Source organism: Drosophila innubila (genome assembly GCF_004354385.1).
Source record: "Drosophila innubila isolate TH190305 chromosome 2L unlocalized genomic scaffold, UK_Dinn_1.0 4_B_2L, whole genome shotgun sequence".
NCBI classification, from domain to species: domain Eukaryota; kingdom Metazoa; phylum Arthropoda; class Insecta; order Diptera; family Drosophilidae; genus Drosophila; species Drosophila innubila.
The window spans coordinates 17900022-17921846 of NW_022995372.1; the positions used below are offsets into that span (position 1 = coordinate 17900022).

At 44.7% G+C, this 21825-nt stretch overlaps 1 protein-coding gene across 2 annotated transcripts; it reads right to left on the reverse strand.

The window, feature by feature from the left end:
* Positions 1 to 522: 522 nt before the first annotated feature.
* LOC117780884 lies at positions 523 to 21386 on the reverse strand. 2 transcript variants are annotated; one of them, XM_034617568.1, is made up of 12 exons: positions 21239 to 21386; positions 14527 to 14608; positions 10620 to 12050; positions 10352 to 10554; positions 8801 to 10291; positions 3413 to 8731; positions 2973 to 3348; positions 2783 to 2908; positions 2566 to 2658; positions 927 to 2314; positions 632 to 742; positions 523 to 573 (listed from the first exon to the last, which is right to left on the reverse strand). In XM_034617568.1, the coding sequence occupies exons 1-12, from the start codon at positions 21345 to 21347 to the stop codon at positions 542 to 544; spliced, it is 10761 nt and encodes a 3586-aa protein (XP_034473459.1). In that variant the 5' UTR covers positions 21348 to 21386; the 3' UTR covers positions 523 to 541. The 2 variants fall into 2 exon arrangements, with proteins under 2 accessions (XP_034473459.1, XP_034473460.1); XM_034617569.1 differs by lacking the exon at positions 2566 to 2658.
* Between the last annotated feature and the right edge of the window lie 439 nt (positions 21387 to 21825).

Here is a 21825-nt window from a genome sequence, read left to right on the forward strand (position 1 = left end):
TTATTTATATCATAAGTATATTGCAATTGAACTCATTTATTACCTTCTTAAGTAAGGTAGCTTAAATTTTTGTCATTTATGTGCGTATTTTTAGGTAAATAATACTTAAGAATAAAACAATTATCATTTATTATACTCGTATTATAAGTTCGACTTAATTTCAGTTTAGTTTTCATATTTAAAGAGCACTTGTTGGAGTTACTAAATTTATGATTTTTTTCTCTTTATTTGAAAACAGCTTTTAAGCTTTGCATTAAGCCACGTAATTTGACAAAAGCTTTTGAAAGTTGCAATAATTTTCTAAATTGAACCCTGCGATTACAGCGATTCAATGCAAAGCTATCAATTCGCCGCTTTCAATGTTGAAACAACTTTTTCGCTTTCAATGAGTATTTGCTTTTGATTGTTTTGGGGGCAGTAATAAAACATTGCCTCTGCAGTACTTATACATTTATGACCACATTTTACATTAAAGCCGCTTTTAAAGTTAGAAATTTTTTAAGTTTTTAATTTATTTGTGTGTTTTTTTTTCGTTGATGGTTTACTGCACTTCGCTATCACTGTCACTCTTTTCTGAAAAGAAGATAGTTTAATAATTAAATGCCTAATTATTAATTTGAAATTGACGTACCTTTCTTGCCCGTGTAAGCGTGACGTTTCAGTCGATCGTATAAGTCTTCTTTAGTTCCATAGAGAGACGCATTGGACCGGGCCAATGTGCTCATTTTGCCACCATGCAGACCTGTAAGAAGAGAGATTCATAAATTAGAAATTTCAGGAGAAAACCATGACGATTATAATTTTTAAAATTAATTTTTTTTTTTGTTATTTCTATTTCATTCATTAAATTTTCAAGCCAAGTAATAAAAAAAATAAAAAAACCTCTTATATGCAATCCCTGATTTCCGCTTCAGACGGAGACTTACCGTCTTTCATGTAGGTTTCGTTATAAAAGTTGGGCATCTCCCAGCCGTCCTCCTCGTCATCGTAGTAATGGGCATAGGTGCTGTGGTGTGAGGGGGCAATGGACTCCGCGTAGGGTGTGTGTGCACCATAGTAGAAGTTCACCTGTGATCCCGTCTGATCGATGGCTGGTGTCAGCATCTTCTTTGGATCCCGACGCTTCGTGGAGCGTACACAGATCATCCAGATGAGCAGGACAATGATTATGATGAAAATGACGGCACCGGCAATGCCGCCAGCAATATACGCAAACTCGGAACGTTCGGCACAATGGGGTCCGGTGAATGAGCCCACGCAGCGGCAGGATGGTGTACCCTTGAGATCCTTGACACAGGTGCCAGAGTTCTCGCAATGACCTTCGCAGACATCCGTGCAAGCAAAGCCAGTACCATTGAAACCAGGCTTACACTCGCACTTAAAGTCCGATGTCTCTGCAACCATAATACAATAGGCATTGACATGACAATGGGGTTTATTGTCGGCAATGTGTTCGCATGGATTAGTACACTCGCTTTTGGAAGTGGCGCCTGTGATCTTGGTGCTGTGATTGGGTGGACACTGAATGCAGACCGTTTGCTGTGACTCGGATTGATAAAAGCCCTTGCGGCATTCAATGCACATGTTGAGTGTGGCATTGAGATAGGTGCCAGGTGAGCACACTGGCAGTGTGCACTCCTCCACAGAGCTGGCGCCCACCTTGGGCGTTGTACGACCCAATGGACAGCCTGCACATGAAGGCTGGACGCCCTGCAGACGGTAAGTGCCACGTGGACAGGGCTCACAGCGTCCATCGGCTCCCAATTGTTGGCCAGAGCTGCATTCATCGCGACACTCCTTGCGTGAGGTCGCCTCCGTGGAGCGTGTGGTCTGTCCAAGACCGCACAATTCACAGCTGAAGGCCCCTTCATTGGGCTGATAGAAACCATGTCCGCAGGAGCGGCAAAGACCCGTCTCTGCATCAAAGTACTTGCCAGCCGGGCAGCGTTCCTTGCAGTCGGCGGCGGAGCGAGCACCAGGTCCAGCTGTAACACCAGGACGTCCAGCTATTGTCGGACACTTGCTGCACTGCTGCTGACCGGCTTCGGACTGGTAGCTGCCACGGGCGCAGGCCACGCACGTCTTGTTAGCGCTGTCGTAGAAGGTGCCAATGGAACAGGGCACACAGTCGGGTATCATGACCACCTGGCCGGCGGGACAGGCATACTCAGAGCCCAGCTCCAATGAGGCCGGATCCGGCACAGTGTTGGGAAGAATTTCCTGCACGGCAAACTGATCGTCCTCTAGAATCAATTTCTCCAGCAACTGCTTCACACTGGAGCGATCACCCGTGGACGTGTGCGTCACAGGATCACTAAGAAAGGAGGAGAACAACATGGGATTAGCTTATGATATGGCATGTGATAAGTCTTGGCTGGATTATAATCGATGGGGTTAGAACGCAAAACACATGGGTTAGCTTGAAGCATTTGTGATTGATTGATTTGGATGGTTAGACATTAGCTGGATTAGTCTGAGACAAGTGATAGTACTGGGTGCGATAATGCTGAAGAGATCGGGTGCAATTGATCATTATCGTGATCGGAGTGAGGTGCTTGGACATACTTAACAGCCGGGAAGGCTATTTCCAGCGTGTATGTATCACCGCCAGTTTGTTGGCGTCCCTGGCGACCCGTCAAAGCCAGCTCGTCATCCTCGCTAGAAATTGGGTTAACGAACACAAACATGTAACACAGAATACACACACATAGAGACATATATAGACATGCAATCCCTGCTTCAACGTCTTCTTCTCTTTGACCTCAATCAAGGGTCTACTTACTTGACCACTGGTAATTCAGCTTCCATGACATAGACGCCGCCATCCTTGGACTGACGACGCACACGATTATTCTGGGCGGCACGATAATGATCACACTTGACATCAATCTGAATGTCCTTGCATTCCCTGAGAGATAGAGAGACAGCTTGTTAAGTTCGTACATTCAACAAAATGGTTTAAAAAAGTTTACCTTGTGCCTTCAATGGCATAGGAGCAGAAGTTCCAGTCTCTGTTCAGAGCATTCACAGAGTTGGTGACCTTCTGGCGCAACACAGCCTGTCCGGCCTTATTGCAGAGCACGTCCGAGGGGAAGAGCATTTTGATGCGGAAGACACGTTGGGCAGGCTTGGCGGGTGAGCAGGATGGATAGACCAGGGGCATTGATGGTTCACGTGTGGGACGCCAGAAGCCCTCGGCACCGCAAGTGTAGAACTCAGGCACCTGTTCGGAGAAGCGTAGACCCGTATTGCAAGCAATCTCACAGACCTTAAACTGACCACCTGCACCCCAATCCTTGCAGACCTGGGAGCCACCCACGGGATCAGCCAAAGGTGGACAGAATTCAGCTATAAAAAAGACAAGACACGGAAAATGTAGTTCTGAATCAAGTGAAACTTGTTTGTTACTCACTTAAGAGTGAAACCTTAAAGCTACAGGAAGCTGTATTTCCGGCGGCATCAGATGCAATGTAGGTGATGTCATAAGTGCCCCAGAGGAGCGTGGTGCCGGAGCGATGTCCGTTGCGTTCATAGATCTTGGTAACACCAATGTTATCACTAAAGTGTGGTTCATCCCAGGTAACCACAGCGGATCCGTTCTTGGCAATGACCCACAAGTCGCCGGGGCAATGCTCCACCACTGGTGGCTCCTTGTCCACCACCAGCTGCTGGCAGTTGGCGCCAGTGTAGCCCACTTGGCACTTGCGTTGTCCACACAGCGATGGCACATTCCGTTCCACTCCGCCTGAGGTCATTTCATAACCTGCCCAGTTAAGGATCAGGCCTGGGTAAAGAACCGGCTCGGAGCGACAATCCCGCACCTGCTTCTGTATCTCGGAGGTGATGTCTAGAGCTCGTGCCCAGACCTGAGTCTTGGTAATGGTGCCCTGGAAGCCGGAATCTGTGTAAGCCAGCTCATGCTTCACTCCATCCGGTTGAGGGCGACCAAGCACGGACCACAGATAAGCGGGTAGCGCTCCACCAGCGCCATATTCCAATTTGCTGGCAATCAATCCCTCTGTGATCAACTGCAGCTGACCTGAGATACCGTCCCAGACAACAGCCACATGATGCCATTGTCCATCGTTGACGGAAGTGTATTCCCCGAAACTGAGGAATACATCGGGCACGTCCTCGAACAGGGACACCTGAACACCGCTGGAATGGGCCTGGAGCAGGAGACGACGACGTTGAGTCATTCGGGCGGATTCCACGCCGTACAGTGTAAAGAAGATACCAGTGTCGTCCTTTTGGGCAAACTGAACCCACATGGCAACGGTCAGGCTGTTGGCCTCTCCAGTAGGGAAGGGCACCACCTGAGCTGCGGTCGAACGAGTTGGATCACTGAAGTACAGATCGTAGTCCACTTGAATGGCCTTGCGACAGTCATCGCCGGTCATATTGAACGGACACTGGCAGTAGAAGCCATTGGTTAGATCCACGCAGCTGGCACCCGGTGGGCAAGAGTTGTCTTTGCAGTCGGCAATGTCCTGTTCACAGTTCTTGCCCGTGAAACCAGCTGGACACTGGCAGCTGTAGCCGGCACCATTGTCCACACAGATGGCACCATTCTGGCAGACATGCTCCTCACAGGCATCGTACTCGTACTGGCAACCAATGCCGGAGTAATCCGCTGGACAACTGCAGTTGAGGCCAGAGCCAAAGTCCTGGCACTTGCCGCCATGCATGCAGGGATTTCCAATGCAGCGTTCGGGAGCAGTCTCACAGTTCTTGCCATCGGTGCCACTAGGGCATACGCAGAAGTAGTCCTGGAACAGATCAATGCACCTTGCATCGTTCTGGCACGGCGCTTGAGCGTTGCAGGTGGTCACCTGCTGCTCGCATCTCATGCCACTCCAGCCTGGTTCACAGCCACACTCGAAGCCTCCCACACGATCCCGGCAGAGGCCATTGTTCAGGCAGGGTTGAGCCTCGCAGTCATCGATGTCCGTCTCGCAGAGCGCACCCTTGAAGCCATCGCGGCAGACGCACTCGAATTTGTTGTCCAGATCCAGGCAGCGCTCGGTGCCAACGGGATGGCAAGGATCACTCAAGCACTCATCGATTTCCGCCTCGCAGCTGAGACCCACAAAGCCGGGACGGCATTTGCAGGTGAAACCATCCAGTTGATCCACACAGGTGGCGCCATGCTGGCATGGATTCGACGCGCAGTCATCAATGGTGTGCTGGCAGTTCTTGCCCGTGTAACCAGGCTCACAATTGCAGCTATAGCCATCGACGAGGTCCACGCAGACACCATCATTGGAGCAAGGTTGATTCTCGCAGTCATCGATGTTGACATCACAGGCAGATCCTGTCCAGCCGGGATGGCAGACGCACTCGTGATCAAAGAGTCGATCCACGCAGGCGCCATGCTTGCATGGTTCGGAAAGGCAGAGATCGATCTTTTGCTCGCAACGCTTGCCGGTGAAGCCAGGTGGACAGGCGCACTGGAAGTCGTTGACCAGATCCGTACAGGCAGCGCCAAGCAGACATGGATTCTCCTCGCAGTCATTGATATTCTGCTCGCAGTGAAGTCCCTCCCAGCCTGGCAAACACTCGCACTTGTAGCGACCCTGTTGAAGAGCCAGACAGCTGGCGCCATTGGTACAGGGATTGCCATTGGCCGTGCAGGGATCTATGGTCACATCGCACTGATCTCCAGTGTAGCCACTGCGGCACAGGCAGGTCACGTTCTTATAGCCTGGCTCGTTCTTGCACATGGCACGGGCAGGACAGGTATCGTTACCGCAATCACTGGCCTCCTCCTGGCAATTGATGCCCGTGTATCCGGTGGGACACTCGCAGCGATAGCCTTGAGGCAGATCCTTGCACTGTCCTCCATTGTAGCAAGGTTGCGAGGCACACTCATCGATATCCTGCTCGCAACGACGTCCCGAGAATCCAGCTGGACAGAAGCACTGCACATCATGACCCATCGGCACACAGAGTCCACCATGCTGACAGGCACCCTCGCCGCAGACAACAGGCTTGCACTGTTCCCGGCCCTTGGCACCGGTATTGTCCGTTCTCATATTGCTGGGACATTCATTGCAGTTTTGTGCGCCGGCAGCGCTTTGATAATGGTGCATGGGGCAGGCCGAGCAGGGAGCTAGACCAGTTGCGGAGTAGGTTCCAGGCGCACACTTGGCACGGCAGAGTGCCTTATTGGAAGCAGACGGTTGATATGTAAAGGTTTGGGCTGGGCAAGCTTGGCAATCCTTGAAGCCACCAGTGGGTGGCTCAGCGCTGAACGAGTTCCGAGGACATTCCAAGCAGGGCACAAGACCAGTCGGGGAGTAAGTGCCATAGCCGCAAACGGGAATACAGTCGCTCAGCGATTTGGATCCCTCCTCCTTGGTATAGGTGCCGGCGGGACAACGCAGACAGGTGCCCTGGCGATCACGGTTCTGGTAATAACCTCTTGGGCAGTTCGTGCAGCTGTTCTGACCCTCAGAGACGTAGGTGCCCGCGGGGCAGTGCAGACAACGGGGTACATCGCTGGTATCCATGTTGAGTACTTCGCCGATATTGCAGTTGAAACCGCGTGAGATTTGAGACTTCAGAGCACGGAGTGGTGGGCATTGATTGCCAATGTTGGAAATGTTTAGCAGGGAATCAATGACGGCACTGGCGTATGGCACGCTCAGATCAAAGATCAGGTTCAGTGTGGAGCCGCAGAGATCGTACAGTTGAGGCTGGCGCACTGCCGGAAGAACGGAGAGTATAAAGTCCATTTTGACCACATTCTCCTCCAGCAGCGATGGCACTGACTTCACAAAGGTCACATTCATGTTGACATTCACAGCGGAACAACGTTGCGAGAGCAGCTGATTGAGTCCCGAATAATGCTGGGACAGCACATCCTGATATTGACCGAGACAGGATTGAGCCACAGCACCATTAGCACGATATGTTATGGTAGCAGTCACATGGTAAGCGGCCTGTTCCGTATTCTCGGACACGCAATCTGGCACAACGGATGTGGGACGCCACAGACGGGATGTCTCGCAGGAGAAGGTCTTCAGAGGCTCACCATCCGTAAAGCGGAAACCTGGCTTACAGGTGGCAATACACTCAATGCCCCGGTCTCCGGGCAGGCAATTGATAGCACCATTCGCCGGCGGTTGGAGCTCCCAGTCGACACAAGGTGAGGCCTGGACGGACACCTGGAAGTGGCAGCTGGCCCGATTATTGTACTTGTCAGTGGCGGTGACCGTAACGTTCTCAAAGTTGCCAATTTTAATTGTCGCCCGTTCGGGAGTAAATTGTAAACGCACTTCACCCGTCTCATCGGATGTCTTAATACGTTTGCGGGTGTCGTTGAAGTTGACATTGTAGCTCTCCTGGCGGTCAACCAACTCGATGACATAGCTCTGGGGACACTGCAGCAATGGTGGGGTGACATCTGGAACGGTTATGTTGATCTCGCAAATGGCCACATTGCCATCGTAATCGAAAGCCACATACTTGACCACCGTATCCTTGAAGATGTGACTTGGCGTACGGAAGTTCTGGGGCTTAATCTCCAATCTGGCAATCGAACCGGAGTTGTCCACAGCGGTGGGCTCGGTAAAGTTAACGGGCAGAATGCCGCCATTCTCATCACGTCGCACAACAATCGGTTGTTGTGGGCAGTTCTGGAAGATTGGTGGCTCATTGTCCACACATGGGGAGTAGCCATAGTCGTAGCCCAACAGTGGCTCCAGCTTGGGTTCCTCACATCCCATCAGCTCGAACTTAAGACAGGCATTATCCATATAGCTGACGATGCCCAGAATCACAAAGCGAGCCTGCACATACTTGGGTAGCGTGATCATTGCCAGTTCTCCGTAGTTTCCTGGATCTCTCATTGTCAGATTGAAGTTCGGGAAGTAAACGACGTAGTTCTCACTCTCTGCTTGCTTGTAGAAGAAACGTATCTCTGTAGGACGTCCGACAATGTCGTTGGTGACCACACCCTTAACCAGAATGGCCTTAACGCGATAGATCTGTCCAAGATCAACACTGACATAGGTAAAGGCTTCCTGCTTGCCACACCAACCGGTGGCTGAGTTCAGGCGTATATTCTTGGCCTCATAGTTGGGTCTCTCCGAGGTTGCATTGATGGCCGAGTCAGGAATTCTTCCCGAGCTCAGACCCAGTGGCTTAATGACCTTACACTCCGGCTCCCTTATGCACGTAATAGGTCTTGGGTTGATCAGAATGTAGCCGGGACGATTGCATCCAAAGTAAACTTCAGAGCTTTGCTCGTAGCTACGCGCCAGCTGGCGACCATCGGCAGGTCTACCCGGATCCTCACACACAGGTCCCTCGCAGCGCAGGTCGCCAAAGTCCCAAATGCCATCGGCACCACAGCGCACCACATTGTCATGACGCTGCGTCTGACCCGCAAGCTTGAATGTGTTCTGGCAGCCAAAGAAGAAACTGCTCTGGAAACGCGTATCCACAAACTGTCCATACTCGGCACCGGGGGTCGGCATAGGAGCATAACAGTCCACTCGGGGGCAGGAAGGCTGCATGCCCGACAGCCAATAGTCGGGCAGACCTGGTTTCGGATCATAGACGCACTGCCTGAAGCCAGCTGAGGCAGTGGAGCGAAGTTGGCGGCCCGAGGAGCCGCAGCTAATGGTCACATTATCACGGAATGGAACAAGTACAGACTCAGGATCGGGACGTGCAACAGTCAATCCTTCCAGCTTGTCATCGGGCAAGGAAACGCACTTGGCATCTAATCAGGGCAAGGAAAAACGAAATATTTAATGTCTGCTTGTTGGTCAAGTCACATTTCTTTACTTACAATTGCACTCCGGTACGCTGGCATTCCATTGACCGCTGGAAAGGCACAACGCCACTGAGCTGCCGCTCATGATGTAGCCAAAGTGGCACTGGAAACGCACCACATCGCCAAAATGATAATCGTTGCGTTCACTGAGTAGTTGTCCATTCTCTGGGGCCTGCAGCTCAGGGCACATGAGAGGCACACAGGTCTTGTTGCGCTGATAGGTATCGCCATCGCGTTCCCCTGACTCGGAGCGTTCCACATGGTAGCCAGCGGTTCCATTGGAGGTGTAGAGCTGATAGCCCGTGTTACAGGCGCAGGCATAGCTTCCGGGTGAATTGATGCACTTCTGATCACAACCGCCATTGTCCTTGCTGCATTCATTGATGTCCACGCAGTCCAATCGGGTGCAGCCCATTAGTTCCATGCGCAAGCAAGGAGCGCCAACATAGTCCTGGATGCGGAAGCGTACGTAGCGCGCCTCAATGGGCAGAGGTAGATTCAGAATGGACAAAGTTGGCTCCAGTATCCTAAACTCCACAGCCGTACCATCAGGATTGGCATAATCCTTGAACACATCAGTCAAATCATTCGTATATTGAAGACGCACAGCGGAGCTGAAGGCAACGTTGCCATCTGGACGTTGAACAGACATGGTGCGGAAACCGCGTAGAATAGTGGGTGCCTTCAGATCAATCAATATCCAGTTGGCACCTGGCTCCGATGAGGCACCACACCAGCCAATCGTATTGAGACGCAACAGACTCTTGATGTAGCCGGGCTCACTGGGAGATGTCCTGATGCTATCATCCGGAATACCGCCATTACCGAGTCCCAGATCCGCAACGGGTCTGCACTCAGTGGTGGCCGTGAAACCAGAACGGCACTGGCAATGGAAGGAACCGTTGGTATTGATGCACTCTGTTGTCGTGAGGTCGCACTGCGAGGAACTGCATTCGTTGATGTCCTCGCAAGTGGGAGGCTGCTCGAATCGCTGAGCCTCACTGCAGCGCATAATGTTGCTGCCAATCAGCTTGTAGCCCTTGAAGCACTGCACCCTGGCCTCATCTCCAAAGTGATAGGCACGGGCAGCATCCACAACGAATCCATTTTCAATATCGGGGAACTCGTAGCAACGCTTTCGGGTGCAACGTGGCACATCGCCGCTCCAGGTACCATTCGACATGCAGGTGAGTACGGGATGTCCGTTGCGCTCATAGCCTGGTTCGCATTCGTACTGGACAATTGTGCCATAGCTGCGTCCTCCTCCGTTAAGCAGTGTCATATTGGCATGGGGAACTTCCGGGAGGGCGGCACATTGTGAGGCCATGCAATGGGGTTGACGCTCCCAGCGTCCGTCGGGCAGGCAGGAAATCTTCTCGATGGGCTCGTTGGAGGCAAAAGCAAAGCCAGCATAACACTGGTACATGGCAATGCCGCGATAGGTGACATTCGAGGAGCCAATGGAGAAGCCGTTGTCAATTTGTGGCACAGGACCGCAGTAGACCTCTGAAAACAGGAATTTAATCTTAATATAACATCAAATTAGGCTAGCAGATTGAGACTAACCCTGACACTTTGGTATGTAGGAGACACTCCAGTTGCCACCAGGCAAACATTCCGTAACCAGACGCGCCTTGCCGGTGGCAAACTCCTGTCCAATGGGACAGGTAAAGCTGACCAGCGTGCCAAAGGCCGTGTCGCGACTGGAGGCCAAGGCCCCGATGCCAGGTTGTAGCTCAGGACAGTCCGCTGAGAAGGTAGCCGACCAACTGTAATCAGTATAATCTCGATTAGTTCATGTATCAAATGTATTACAGTATATCTAATGACTTACCCCGCAGCATTGTGCAAAGCATCCGAGGTGAACTTAATCAACATCTCGCCGGATGAGGCAGTCAGGGTTAGTTTTGGTGCTGCGGTTCCCGTGAAACCATTGCCAGAGTGCAGACGCAGACCGGAGGTGGAGGAACCGTCAAAGACCTGTACATTATCGCTCTTATGAACAGTGAACTTGTCGAACTTCAGCGAGAGTGGAGCACGTGCTCCATTCCTGATGGTAAAGAAGCATTCCTGGTTCTTTGGATAATCGGCTAGACCGAAGGCGGGTGATGTAACGGTGCCGTTACGAGCCGTAATCGTAGCCTTGCAACCTTGAATATATCGCAGACTGAAACCCTTGCCCGCCTCTCCCAGGCTAGACTTGAAGTAAAGATAGAGAGCATGGCCGGTGGAGATGATCACGCGCTCGTTTTGCGTAGTCTTTCCCGTCAGTTTGGCAATGGTGCGACTCATGGGCGATTCGCCATCGCGTATGAGCAGATAATCACGGTCCTTGGCTATGTCCAGGTCATCAACTTCAATAGAGATGATGCGACCTGGCTGCGCCTTGATCACATATAGGCATTCCAGACCGCCAGGATATTGCTTGGGATAGTTGGGACTGGTCAGAATCTGACGTTGCAAAGTTGCCTTCAAGGTGCCACCACAGTTCTTGGCCTCTGTCTTCCACGTGGCCCTGAAACCTTTACGTTCTACACTACCATCGGTGGTGAATTTGACAATCATGAAGTTTGATGCGGATACAAATGGTTGTGTGGTCAGATCTTGTTTGCCACTGAGCGTGGCCAGCGACACAGACTTATCCTCGGTGCGTCCGCCAACCAGAACCTGTACTGTATCAAAAGTTTTCTCCGTCTCAAAGTCCTGAAACTGTAAGATGATGTTGCTGCCCAAAGGACCCTCCAGCGTCCATTTGCACTTGCTCAGCGCACTATACTTGTGGGGATAGTTGGGCGTCTCAATGACATCGCCACCGGATTGCATGTGATAATGACACTGGGCCGGGCAATCTAGCTCATCGGTGCCATCGCCGCAATCATCGCTGCCGTCGCACTTGAAGGCCTGATTGATGCACATTCCGTTGGCACAGTGCAACGCACCCTGGGGACAGGCGGGGGCACGACACATGAATGGCAACAGCGACTCACAGGTGCCCAGATCCCAGCTTTGTGCCTTGCCAGCAAAACTCGCTGCCACACATTCACCAGACTCGGCATTCGGCTGCTGCAGAGACCAGAATCCCGAATACTGTGAGATCAATGCACCCGATGCCGACTCTAGGGTATTCGTGCGTAGATCATCCAACGATGCCAATCCCAGCCAGTACTTGTCCGAAGCACGCTGATTGGGATCACTGGCGTGTGCTATCGCCAGAGTTTCATTGTTCTCCGCATAACTATCGATGGCCACCAGCTCGGCGCCATATCTTCAAAAGAGATGAGAAGAACAGAGAGAACAAAGAATAAACTTAAGTAATTGTGGTCTTGTCTCAGCTTCAGCTACAGTTTAACTCAACTTCAATTAGGCAGCTGCAGCTGCAGATTTACTTTCTATTTTCAGCTGCTGCATTAATTATGCTGCTGCTCCAAATCTGTGGCAACAACAATCGCACCCAAATGCCTAAGCACGCAGACAAAAGAAAACTTTCGTTTCCAATCGCAAAACTCTATATCCATTTATCAAAAGTCACAGCTTTAAGCTTATGCGTTCTACACGTACAATAGCTGTGACCCAAGTCAAAAACAAGTTTTTTAACAAAAGAAAATATACTTCGACTGACTCACGTTGTCAGAGATCTCAAATACGTATTACGCATACGCAGTGTGGGCGCTATTGGCAACGCCAGTGTCATTTGCAGTGGTTGCAGCTGCATGCCAAAAATTATGCATGTTGCACACACCTCAAGCCACAGTAAAAACTACAGACAACTTCAGGCTTTAGACTTATTGAGGTGTTGTTGCGCGTACTCGTTTATGACAAGGGTTTTGTTGTTGTCTGCTATGTTTGGTTGTTCATTTAGCAATTTGTTGTCTGAGCTTAGTTGACTGACTGTACTTGCTTATTTTCACCAATTTGTTGGCCACATTCCAATGTCATGTTAACTGATTTTGAGTAAATATTGAAAAGTTTGCAGTTTCAATTATATTTATTCTCATTCTTCTTTTTCTTGCATTTCATTTCAAACTTTTAATAATAATGAGACTCAAATAAACTATTTCAGTCTTGCAAAGTTAAAAATATTTACCATTATCGAGAGTAACCTCCCTACGAATTAATATGAGCTTGTTATTTCTCCTACCATAATGTCAACCAAAGTGTTTCAAGCTAAAACGGCAACTGCCAAAACTTCATTCAAAGAGTTTTTCATAAAATTTTATTGGCTACGCCCAAAAAGTCAGTTGAGCCAACAAATCCCCATCCAAATCCCAGACTGCTTTTTATCTTTGGTCAAAGCTCCGTTAACTTGTAATGTTAACGCCTTTTTGCCGCTTTCCTTCATTCTACGCATTTCGCATGCTGTACACGCAAAATCGTTAAAAAAAAAAAAAAGGAAAATTTCACCCGAAAACAAATATTTTTATGTTATGTTTAAGTTTTGAGTTTACGAAAGACGACAATGCGCTCTGCTCCTCGTATAAACATATATTTATATGTATGTATATATATTTTTTTTGGCAAATCTAACGCTTTAGCAATTCGAGCACTCGAGAGTTGTTTGTCGTTTGTTGAACTTGTGGAAGCAGAAATAATAAAACGCCAGTCGCATTTTAATTGTCATTGGACTGGGGCGAGGTCTATGGCATGTAAATGACGAGTACATTCGACTATCCCCCACCTTCCTCAGTAGTCTATAGTTGGACACACTGTCAAGTAGCCGTGTAGCTTGTGCCGGGCATATGTAATTGTCATTTAACACTTGACTGCGAAGTGAAATTGCGTAGGCCATTGACACGGCAAACAGTTGGTCGATAGATTTATTAATGTTATCAAGTTAACATTGACGAAAAAAATTTCGTTCCGATGTAACTTTCACCCCACATACCCCGCGGTCAGGTCGAATACCAAAACGCTTCACACGCTCATTAAAATCGAGCAGAAATAATAATCGATACACTCGTAAACTTCAGTTCCAATCAAATCGAAACACTCTCAGTTTTCCAGCTCTTAACTGAACTCAAATCATGGGGCAGGTGCAGTCGGTGGTCGGACCACTCGAAAGTATTTGGGTCAACAGCAGGTTAACACCCAAAAACCGAATCAGGCATGTTTTTTTTTTCTCTTTCGGAGCCAAACCTCGAACGCCGGAAGCTTATTGACTGCCGCCGATGACTACCATGTCGACAACGACTTTCTTTTCGCTCGAATCGAACTGGCGAAGAGGAAACTGGCAACAACGAGAACCAGAAATGAAAGAATGAATAATATTATGAATCATCGGACATAGATTTGGCTTATCGACTCCATTGGCATTGCTGTGGCCAGTCGGGCCTGAAAAGCAATTTCAAACTTGGTCAAGCTGTTGGCAAGTTTGCTGGTCTGCCTTTTTGGCCTGGGACTCAGCCCACTTTGGCATTGACAGTTAACTGTCAGCAACGGCGGCAACGGAAATGCAATGCGGTGCTGTAACGGCAACTGCTGCTGCAACAACAACAACAACATTATATCTAGACAGCCAACATTATATCTTGCATCTATCAAGAAGAACAGGTAGCTGCACTTATTGAAGCGTAACCACTTTGAGCCACTTCAGCGCAACGCAAGTTGTCTAAATCAGAGAGAACCGAACCCACCACTTCCTATATCATGCATACATATTATTTTTTTAAGTATATCTTTACATATATAGACTACTGATATTCAAATTATCATTTGATTATGGTTATGCTTATGGCTTTACTCACCTTCGACACAGCTCGGCGCTTTTCTCCCACGAATGCTTGATATTAAAATATTTATAACAATTTAAGCCGCGCAGTTCCCAGCCTGTAAATAAACAACAAAAAAACAGATGATAATTTATTCAATTTAGACAAGGTCACAGCACTTTTGGGAAACTGCATTCAAATTCCATCGCAAAATTTCTCTTAAATAATTATTATATTTTATTGGCTTACCACACAATCGCAAAACGAATTTCAAACTTGATAATAGATTGTTTTTTCATTATTGCACTTTGTTGGTTGAAGGTATAGAATTTAAATATAATAATAATACTCTTAACTACCCTTAAAGTCTTGTATTCCATTATAAACTGTTTAATTCCCCCTGCTTGATATAAGAAAACTATTTCCCATAACAGAGCTCTTTCCCCTGCCACAACACCGAGCACCTAATTCGAAATCTTCTTTTGGCCGGTTCTTTAGCATTTCATTTAGTTGGAGTTGACAGTTGACTTCCCGCAGAGCTCTCTATCTCCTAATGACCCCAATTGGAACGGCTTGTTTAACATAACTAAGTTGGCTTTCTATCTGCATACGAGTAGCATGTCATTGAATGACATATTAGCTATGTATGTAGATTTAATTGCTTGTTCTCGAGATAAAAACAAGATGCAATTGAGTTGTTTATCAAGTCGAGTCCAGACTTCAATCATTAGTATCTTCAGCTAATTACAATTACTTATTAGTAAGTATTTGGTGAGCTCGTGACGATTTCATTTTCCTCAATCTAAATGCGTTGCGTTTTCCTGGTAAAAATGGGAAAGTTGCTGCCATTTAGCCGCCTTCTGTCAGCCTGATTGACAGCTTTCATTTAAAATCAAATCGTCTAAAATATGCGACAAGGCGCGCACAATATATATAATTCATTTCAAAAAGAAAAGCAAAAGTATTCAAACAATTTGCAATGTGTTTGAAAATAGTCAACAAAAGTTGTCCCAACCATTTTGTCGGTACTTTGGTGCTGCTGCCTTTTACCCAGACTCTGAAAGTTGTTACAGTTTTTTATCTTCCAGGCAGACTGACATGGTTCAGTCTGTAAGCTAGTTACGCTGTTGCATGGACTTTCACGATTTCCGTGTAGATATAAATTAAAGGCATCTAAGTAACAAAATCAGAATTACCCAGTTTGTCTTGTGGCTTGTTAAATATAGTGGGAGCAATGCTTAAAAATAAAGTAAAAAGAATATTTTTTTTATCAAAAACCTTTTCTTAGTTTAAATTTAAATGGACTATGAAAAAACGGGCATACATCTCTGTAGTTATATAATAAAAAGTACTTGGGAAGTTATCTTATAATTCCAATTATAAATCCCCACATGCAACATTTAGACATAGTTCAGAGCCTTACCTTGATCCAAGGCCTAAGTCTGAGCTTTGACAGTGTCTCAACTTAATAGTTAAATGAAGTCTAGTAATTTTATTGCTTTTGGCCAACTGACCTAACATTATTATGTCCAGTTGTGGCTGTTAGCCAACTGACATAACTTTTCAATATAAAGTTTTATGTTTTTGGCAATTTACGTATGGGCAATCCTATCTTACTGTTGATATCTAAAGCATCTTCACAGCTTTAAGTACGAGAATTTGCCAAAGAGTATAAATTGGTAGCCAATTACCGTTTATAACACAACAGAGACTTTTATTTGTTTTTGGTTTATATAACTGTACACCACTATTTGCCACAATTCGCAATTTATTTACTTGCTGTCCATTTACCGCAACAACTTTTATTTAATTTTAGCAACGCTTCAGACCAAACTAAATCCATCAGCATAACCGTACGCTGTGCCAATTAACGAAAATAAAGAAAGAAATGAAAATAAAATTTAGAATTCGAGAACTGCAGACATTTGGATTCTTTGGTTCTTAACCACGCTTCAATTGAAATCAGTCGAACGGCAAAAGCGAAAAAACTACGAAACGGTCAACAGAACAAACCTCATGTAATTTTATTTAATGATCAGCTATTTGTCTGTCTTCCTTCTCTTCTCTTCTATCTCCATTGCTACTCCCACTATGTATGTGTGTGTGTGTATGTGTATGTCATCGTGGTAGTTAAAGTTTCAATGTGATCAATTTAAGCCACGTTACCAGCAATGGCTTCTAAAATTCCTTTGCTCTTGGACTGGGTGCAGCAAATGCTGGACAAGGTTAGCTGGTTTCTCAGTTCTTTTAATTTACATTGTGTGTGTGTGTGTGTGTGTGAGTATTTGTTGACTGCTTTATTGAATTGTGCCACATATTTGAAATTCTTGCCAGGAAGTTTTGTAAGCCATTTGCCATGCAAATTTGCTGCGTGACTTGTTGCATATTCTTGATTCTTTTTGTTGTTGCCCCACATAAAAGACATGCTCTTTAGTCTCTTATATGCCTATTCCTATGCAACACCAATTGCATTTCTTAGCCGTGCTCTAATTGCCAGCTGAAAGCAGTCAGAGCTTTACGAAAGGCTTGATCATTGTCTACATATTATTTCAGGCTCAACACTCAGTGAACAGAGCGCGATACTCAGCAAACTCAACGCTCTCTGACGAAATTTTATGAACAACAATACAAATTAATAATGTGAGAATTTCTTACGTAAAATGTTGATGCTTAGAGATATACTTAGACATAAGGTCTACCTAGCTGGGAGCGCCACACACACACATACTCTAATCCATAAATGACAAGTTTTTTCTTAACAAACTTTTGCACTTTATCAAACTTAATAAAGCAAAGAGCTCTTTAAAGTCACAGCTTAGATACTTGCACTAGATTCTCAAATGCCTAAACTGTGAGAACAGCAAGATTTTGGACTTATTATTTGACTATTGAGCTGATTATCAAAACAATTGAATGACCTTCTAAAAGCTGCGAAACTATTTTAAACAGATGCAAATTATCTTACTGTGAATTTGATCATACATCAATGTGTAAATAAAATTAATTATATTATACTCATGTTTTAAATAATATTTGTCTCTTAAGTTCAAAAATCACTTATTTTTTCCCCATCCATTCATCAAGCACGCTGTTAACCCAAATAAACCTTTAATGTCCATGTCGGCTGTCCTATTTTAGGTAATTTGGAAATTCACTTAATGGCCAGCATTATTTTTTATGTTATTGTTTTGTGTTGTTCTTGTTTGTTTGTTCTTTAGCTTTTCTGACGAAACAAGAAAGTGAAAATCAAGTTGCTGGCCACGCATAAGTTTCACAAGTGCAATAAATCTTCTCGTGCCCCTTTCATTAACCTCATTTTTTATCCATTACTTTGCCTTGGCAATGCGAATTTATCTTTTCCACATCATCTACAAAATCACTGCGTAGAAAGCAGATAGTACAAGAATATCTTGAAATTCTAGCTGTTTGATTGAGGATTACCCAGTAAATAGTTGTAAGAGTCTTTGCATAGCCGTCAATTCCGTTCATTACGTTTATTAAACCTGAAATCTAATGTAAAGTTCATTTAACTCTTTAGCCAGTCCCCCTTGCACAGTTCACACAACAATCAGTCAACTAGAAAAGTGTTGACTTCCATAAACCACCAACAAATTTGTTTAAGCTCATAAGCATTTTACGCTTTATGATTTGCTAAATGCTGAAATTTAAAAATCATAAATAATACTCTACCTAAAACGTTTTTCATATGTGTCATAAGTTTAAGGCTTATCAGTGTGTCATATATCACTTGGATCGTGCGTGCTGACCCAAAAACTCATTCCAAAGTGCTGCACTTCTCATTTGAGATTTAGGAAAAAAAGAAGAGAAAGAAGCAGCTCACGCAAAGAAGTTGATTTAATTAGCTTTTAGAGCTGTTGCTCTTGGCATTTGCTCAAGCATGTCCAAAAATGTGGAAGTTGGTTCTAGCTCTTCCTCATTTTCTCGACTTGTTGTTCATGTGGTTATTGATGTTGTGGTTTTTATCTATTTATGCGTTTCGTTTCGTTTCTAGGTAAGATTTTCTGTCTGTTTGCGTTGCCCGTCTGTCAGTTTATCAATTTGAGCCATTTACAGTTAGATGTGATGCTTGAGTGATAAATAATGAAGACCATCTAAATGTGCTTTGAATTAATTCAGAATTTTACGACCCAACTCTGTTATGCTCCTCTCAGAGCCTATAAAATTCATTTATGAAGGTTCTATCACATTTTAAATTTATCTTTAAGTAAACATCCAAGAAAGCGCCTGTTATTAATAGCTAACATGCATAATATCTTGATAGTTATTTTCTTTAATTAATGATTTTTTCTTTATATAAGTAAAAAATCGAATTAACCACTGAAACCAATTTGATAAATAATATATTCAATAAAACGTAAAATTCTAATTTTCCTGTATTCAATTCAGCCATGCATAAGTTTGTTGATTAATTGCAAACAATCAATTTAATTTCAAAGATTTTATTAATTAATATCAGAAATTCTAAATTAAAAAGTGGTAATTCTCTGTGAATTTTAAGTATAAATTAAGATACGACCACAAAGGCAATGTTTTAGTAGCTCCGGATATAAAAAACTGTAAATCTGTTAAATGTACGACATTATTACTCTGACAGTTGTTATATACTCCAACTTGAGGTTGCAATCAATAAAACTCCCATATCTGAGGTTTATTTGCAGCCCATAATAAATTCATCAATTAAAGTAATGTTTAAGCAGAGTAACAGTCACAGCAACACCAAAAGTTGCAATACCCGCCAACAGTTTGGCCTATTTTTTGCACAACTGCACCTAAAAACAAGTCACACACATATACCAACTCACAAACACATATAAGTACAACCTGACTTGCATATGAATAAAAAAAACGAACGTAACATAAAAATATCAAAAGACTTAGGCAACGAACTTGTTTTGGCCTCATCGCCGTGGCGGCTGCATTGGCAGGTGTTTGTGTGTGTATGTGTGTGCATATAAAAGTGTTAATAAGCAACTGCAGCAGCAGCTAGTTAATGTGAGGCAGCTACAGCTATTCCAACAACAACTGAAAGAAGTGGCATGCAAGCCCGACTGGGATTGGGACTGGGAGAATGGGATGGGAGGAGACAGGGGAGAAGGAGGAGATACAGGCAAACCGATCGCCAAGTTAGTCAGTCAGTCAGGCAAACTTGGCTTGGCATTAAACAACCGTTAAGAAATCTTGTTTCAAAGCGCGTTAACGTATTTTTCTTTTTCTATACGCTCGAAACTTGTCTCGCCTCTCATATGGGGATGGAGATATGGTCCCGTCTTGGCCTTGTGTCGATGCCAAGCGAGTACTCACAGTATATATACTCGTATACATATATGTATATAGATTGTATGTTTTTACTCTTTGTCAAAGTTCTTGCGCTGTAAGATTGTGTGCTGTCATTGCCTCACGGCGAGCATTCTTGGCATTACCGCCCAGTGGGGCACATAAGTAATAACAACCAGTTTGGCATATGTAATAACCGTTATTGTTGCCGTTGCCTGTTGTAGGTGGCCAACGAGTGAAAGGCCCCACCAGAAGTCGCAGCAGCAGCAGCAAGTGTTGACTGCATTATCGACCACACATACAATGATTGATTAGCTAGTCCAGCATTTCCGTCATTTAAGTTTCAGGCGAGTTCTTTCAACTTTTCCATTTGTTATGGCCAAAATGTAGCAGATTTTTAGATTTAAGATCTGGCCAACTCGTTTGGCAGGTTGCCAACTTTTGTGTTGTGGTGGATTTGTAGATTTGTCATTAACGATAATGCCGCACTGGCATTTTTATGGCTCAAGTGTGCGCTGTGTTTATGACAAGAGCTTAATGATAGCCAGTTTTAAAACGATTAAAAGAACTCAAATCCTATCGAACACGTTACATAATGGAAAATCATTAACATGGAAACTTAAGAAATTAAGGCTTATCAATATGTTAAATGAAAAAATCAATCTATTTTTATTCTACAGCTAAAAAGAAAACTGAATAATCATGATTGCATTCATAAATTTTCCAAGCAACACACTTAAGTTGCCCTAACAACCGGAGATTAGTAATTTACAATGAGATTTCAGATTTTCATTTAGCTTCATGATGTTGATCTCCAGCACTTAATGGGAAAATACTGATAAAAAAAAAGAGAGCAAGAAGCTTAAAAAACAAAACAAATAAATCAGGAGAATTGTTCAGCTTAATTATACTCTGTAAGCATGGCAATAAGTAAAACATAACTATTAAAATTCTAAAGAAAAGCTATCTATAATAATAGAATACTTCAACAGTCCAGTCTGAAATAAAAAACCCGATTTCCTTTAGATAGCTCATCAACTACTACTTATGCTAGTCTAGAACTAAATGTTGAATAAAATACACAAAAAATGGCACACACTGAAACACATTATTTAAGTTAAAAGAGCTATCGGCAAATTTAATTTCATTTTAATTTAGCTAAACGTTTAAGATACATACAAACCTGGCCAGAAACCAATTATGGCGACGGAAATCAAAGACAATTTGCCGGGCCCAAGCTTAATACTGAATTCGACATCCGTTTTGTATATATAAATGTATATGTGTACTCGTCTAACTATATAATTACAATTATACACGCTTTGATTTATGCGCAATGTTTGTGCCACACCTGCAGCATTGGCACGCACGTGCTGTTTGAATTGTTTCAAGTTTGGACTGCAGTGTTTGTAGTCTGAAGAAAATTCGAGTTTCAAGTTGAATGCGAACTTACCATTTGGACATGAAAACGCCTCGTCCGCTGTGGTTGTGTGGATCAGCAGCACCACCGTCAACAGCAAAGCGGCCAGCCAATGCGAATTGGCTGCCGTCGGTTTGGTCATGTTGCCGATTTGATGCCAATTAAAGTTGAATGGGGCAGCCTGGAAAAGAAAAAATTCAGATAAGATTTTAATACAATAAATAGCAAGAAATTATTGTAAAAAGCAATTCAACAATTGTCCAGCCCCAAAACGAATAATAATAATTTTAAATAAACAACTAGATTAAATAAATTTGCAAAACTGGTTAGCTAATTCACACCTCAAAAAGAATCGCACATGACATCGATTCTAGTGGTTTTTTTTCAACAATTTTCCTTATAAATATTCAAGCGATTAGCAATCTATTCACATCTGCAGATCAAAACTTGAAGGCCCGAGTGTAGCACGTGTTTGTGGCTTTAAGATTTTGTGAATGCGGTTTAGAAAGTTTCTTTGGCCATACACTTAAACCGCATAATTCAAGACAGACAACAACATTTGCATATATTTTTACTAACTGACTAATGTCGAGGTCGCTGGCATGCAATAAATCAAACTA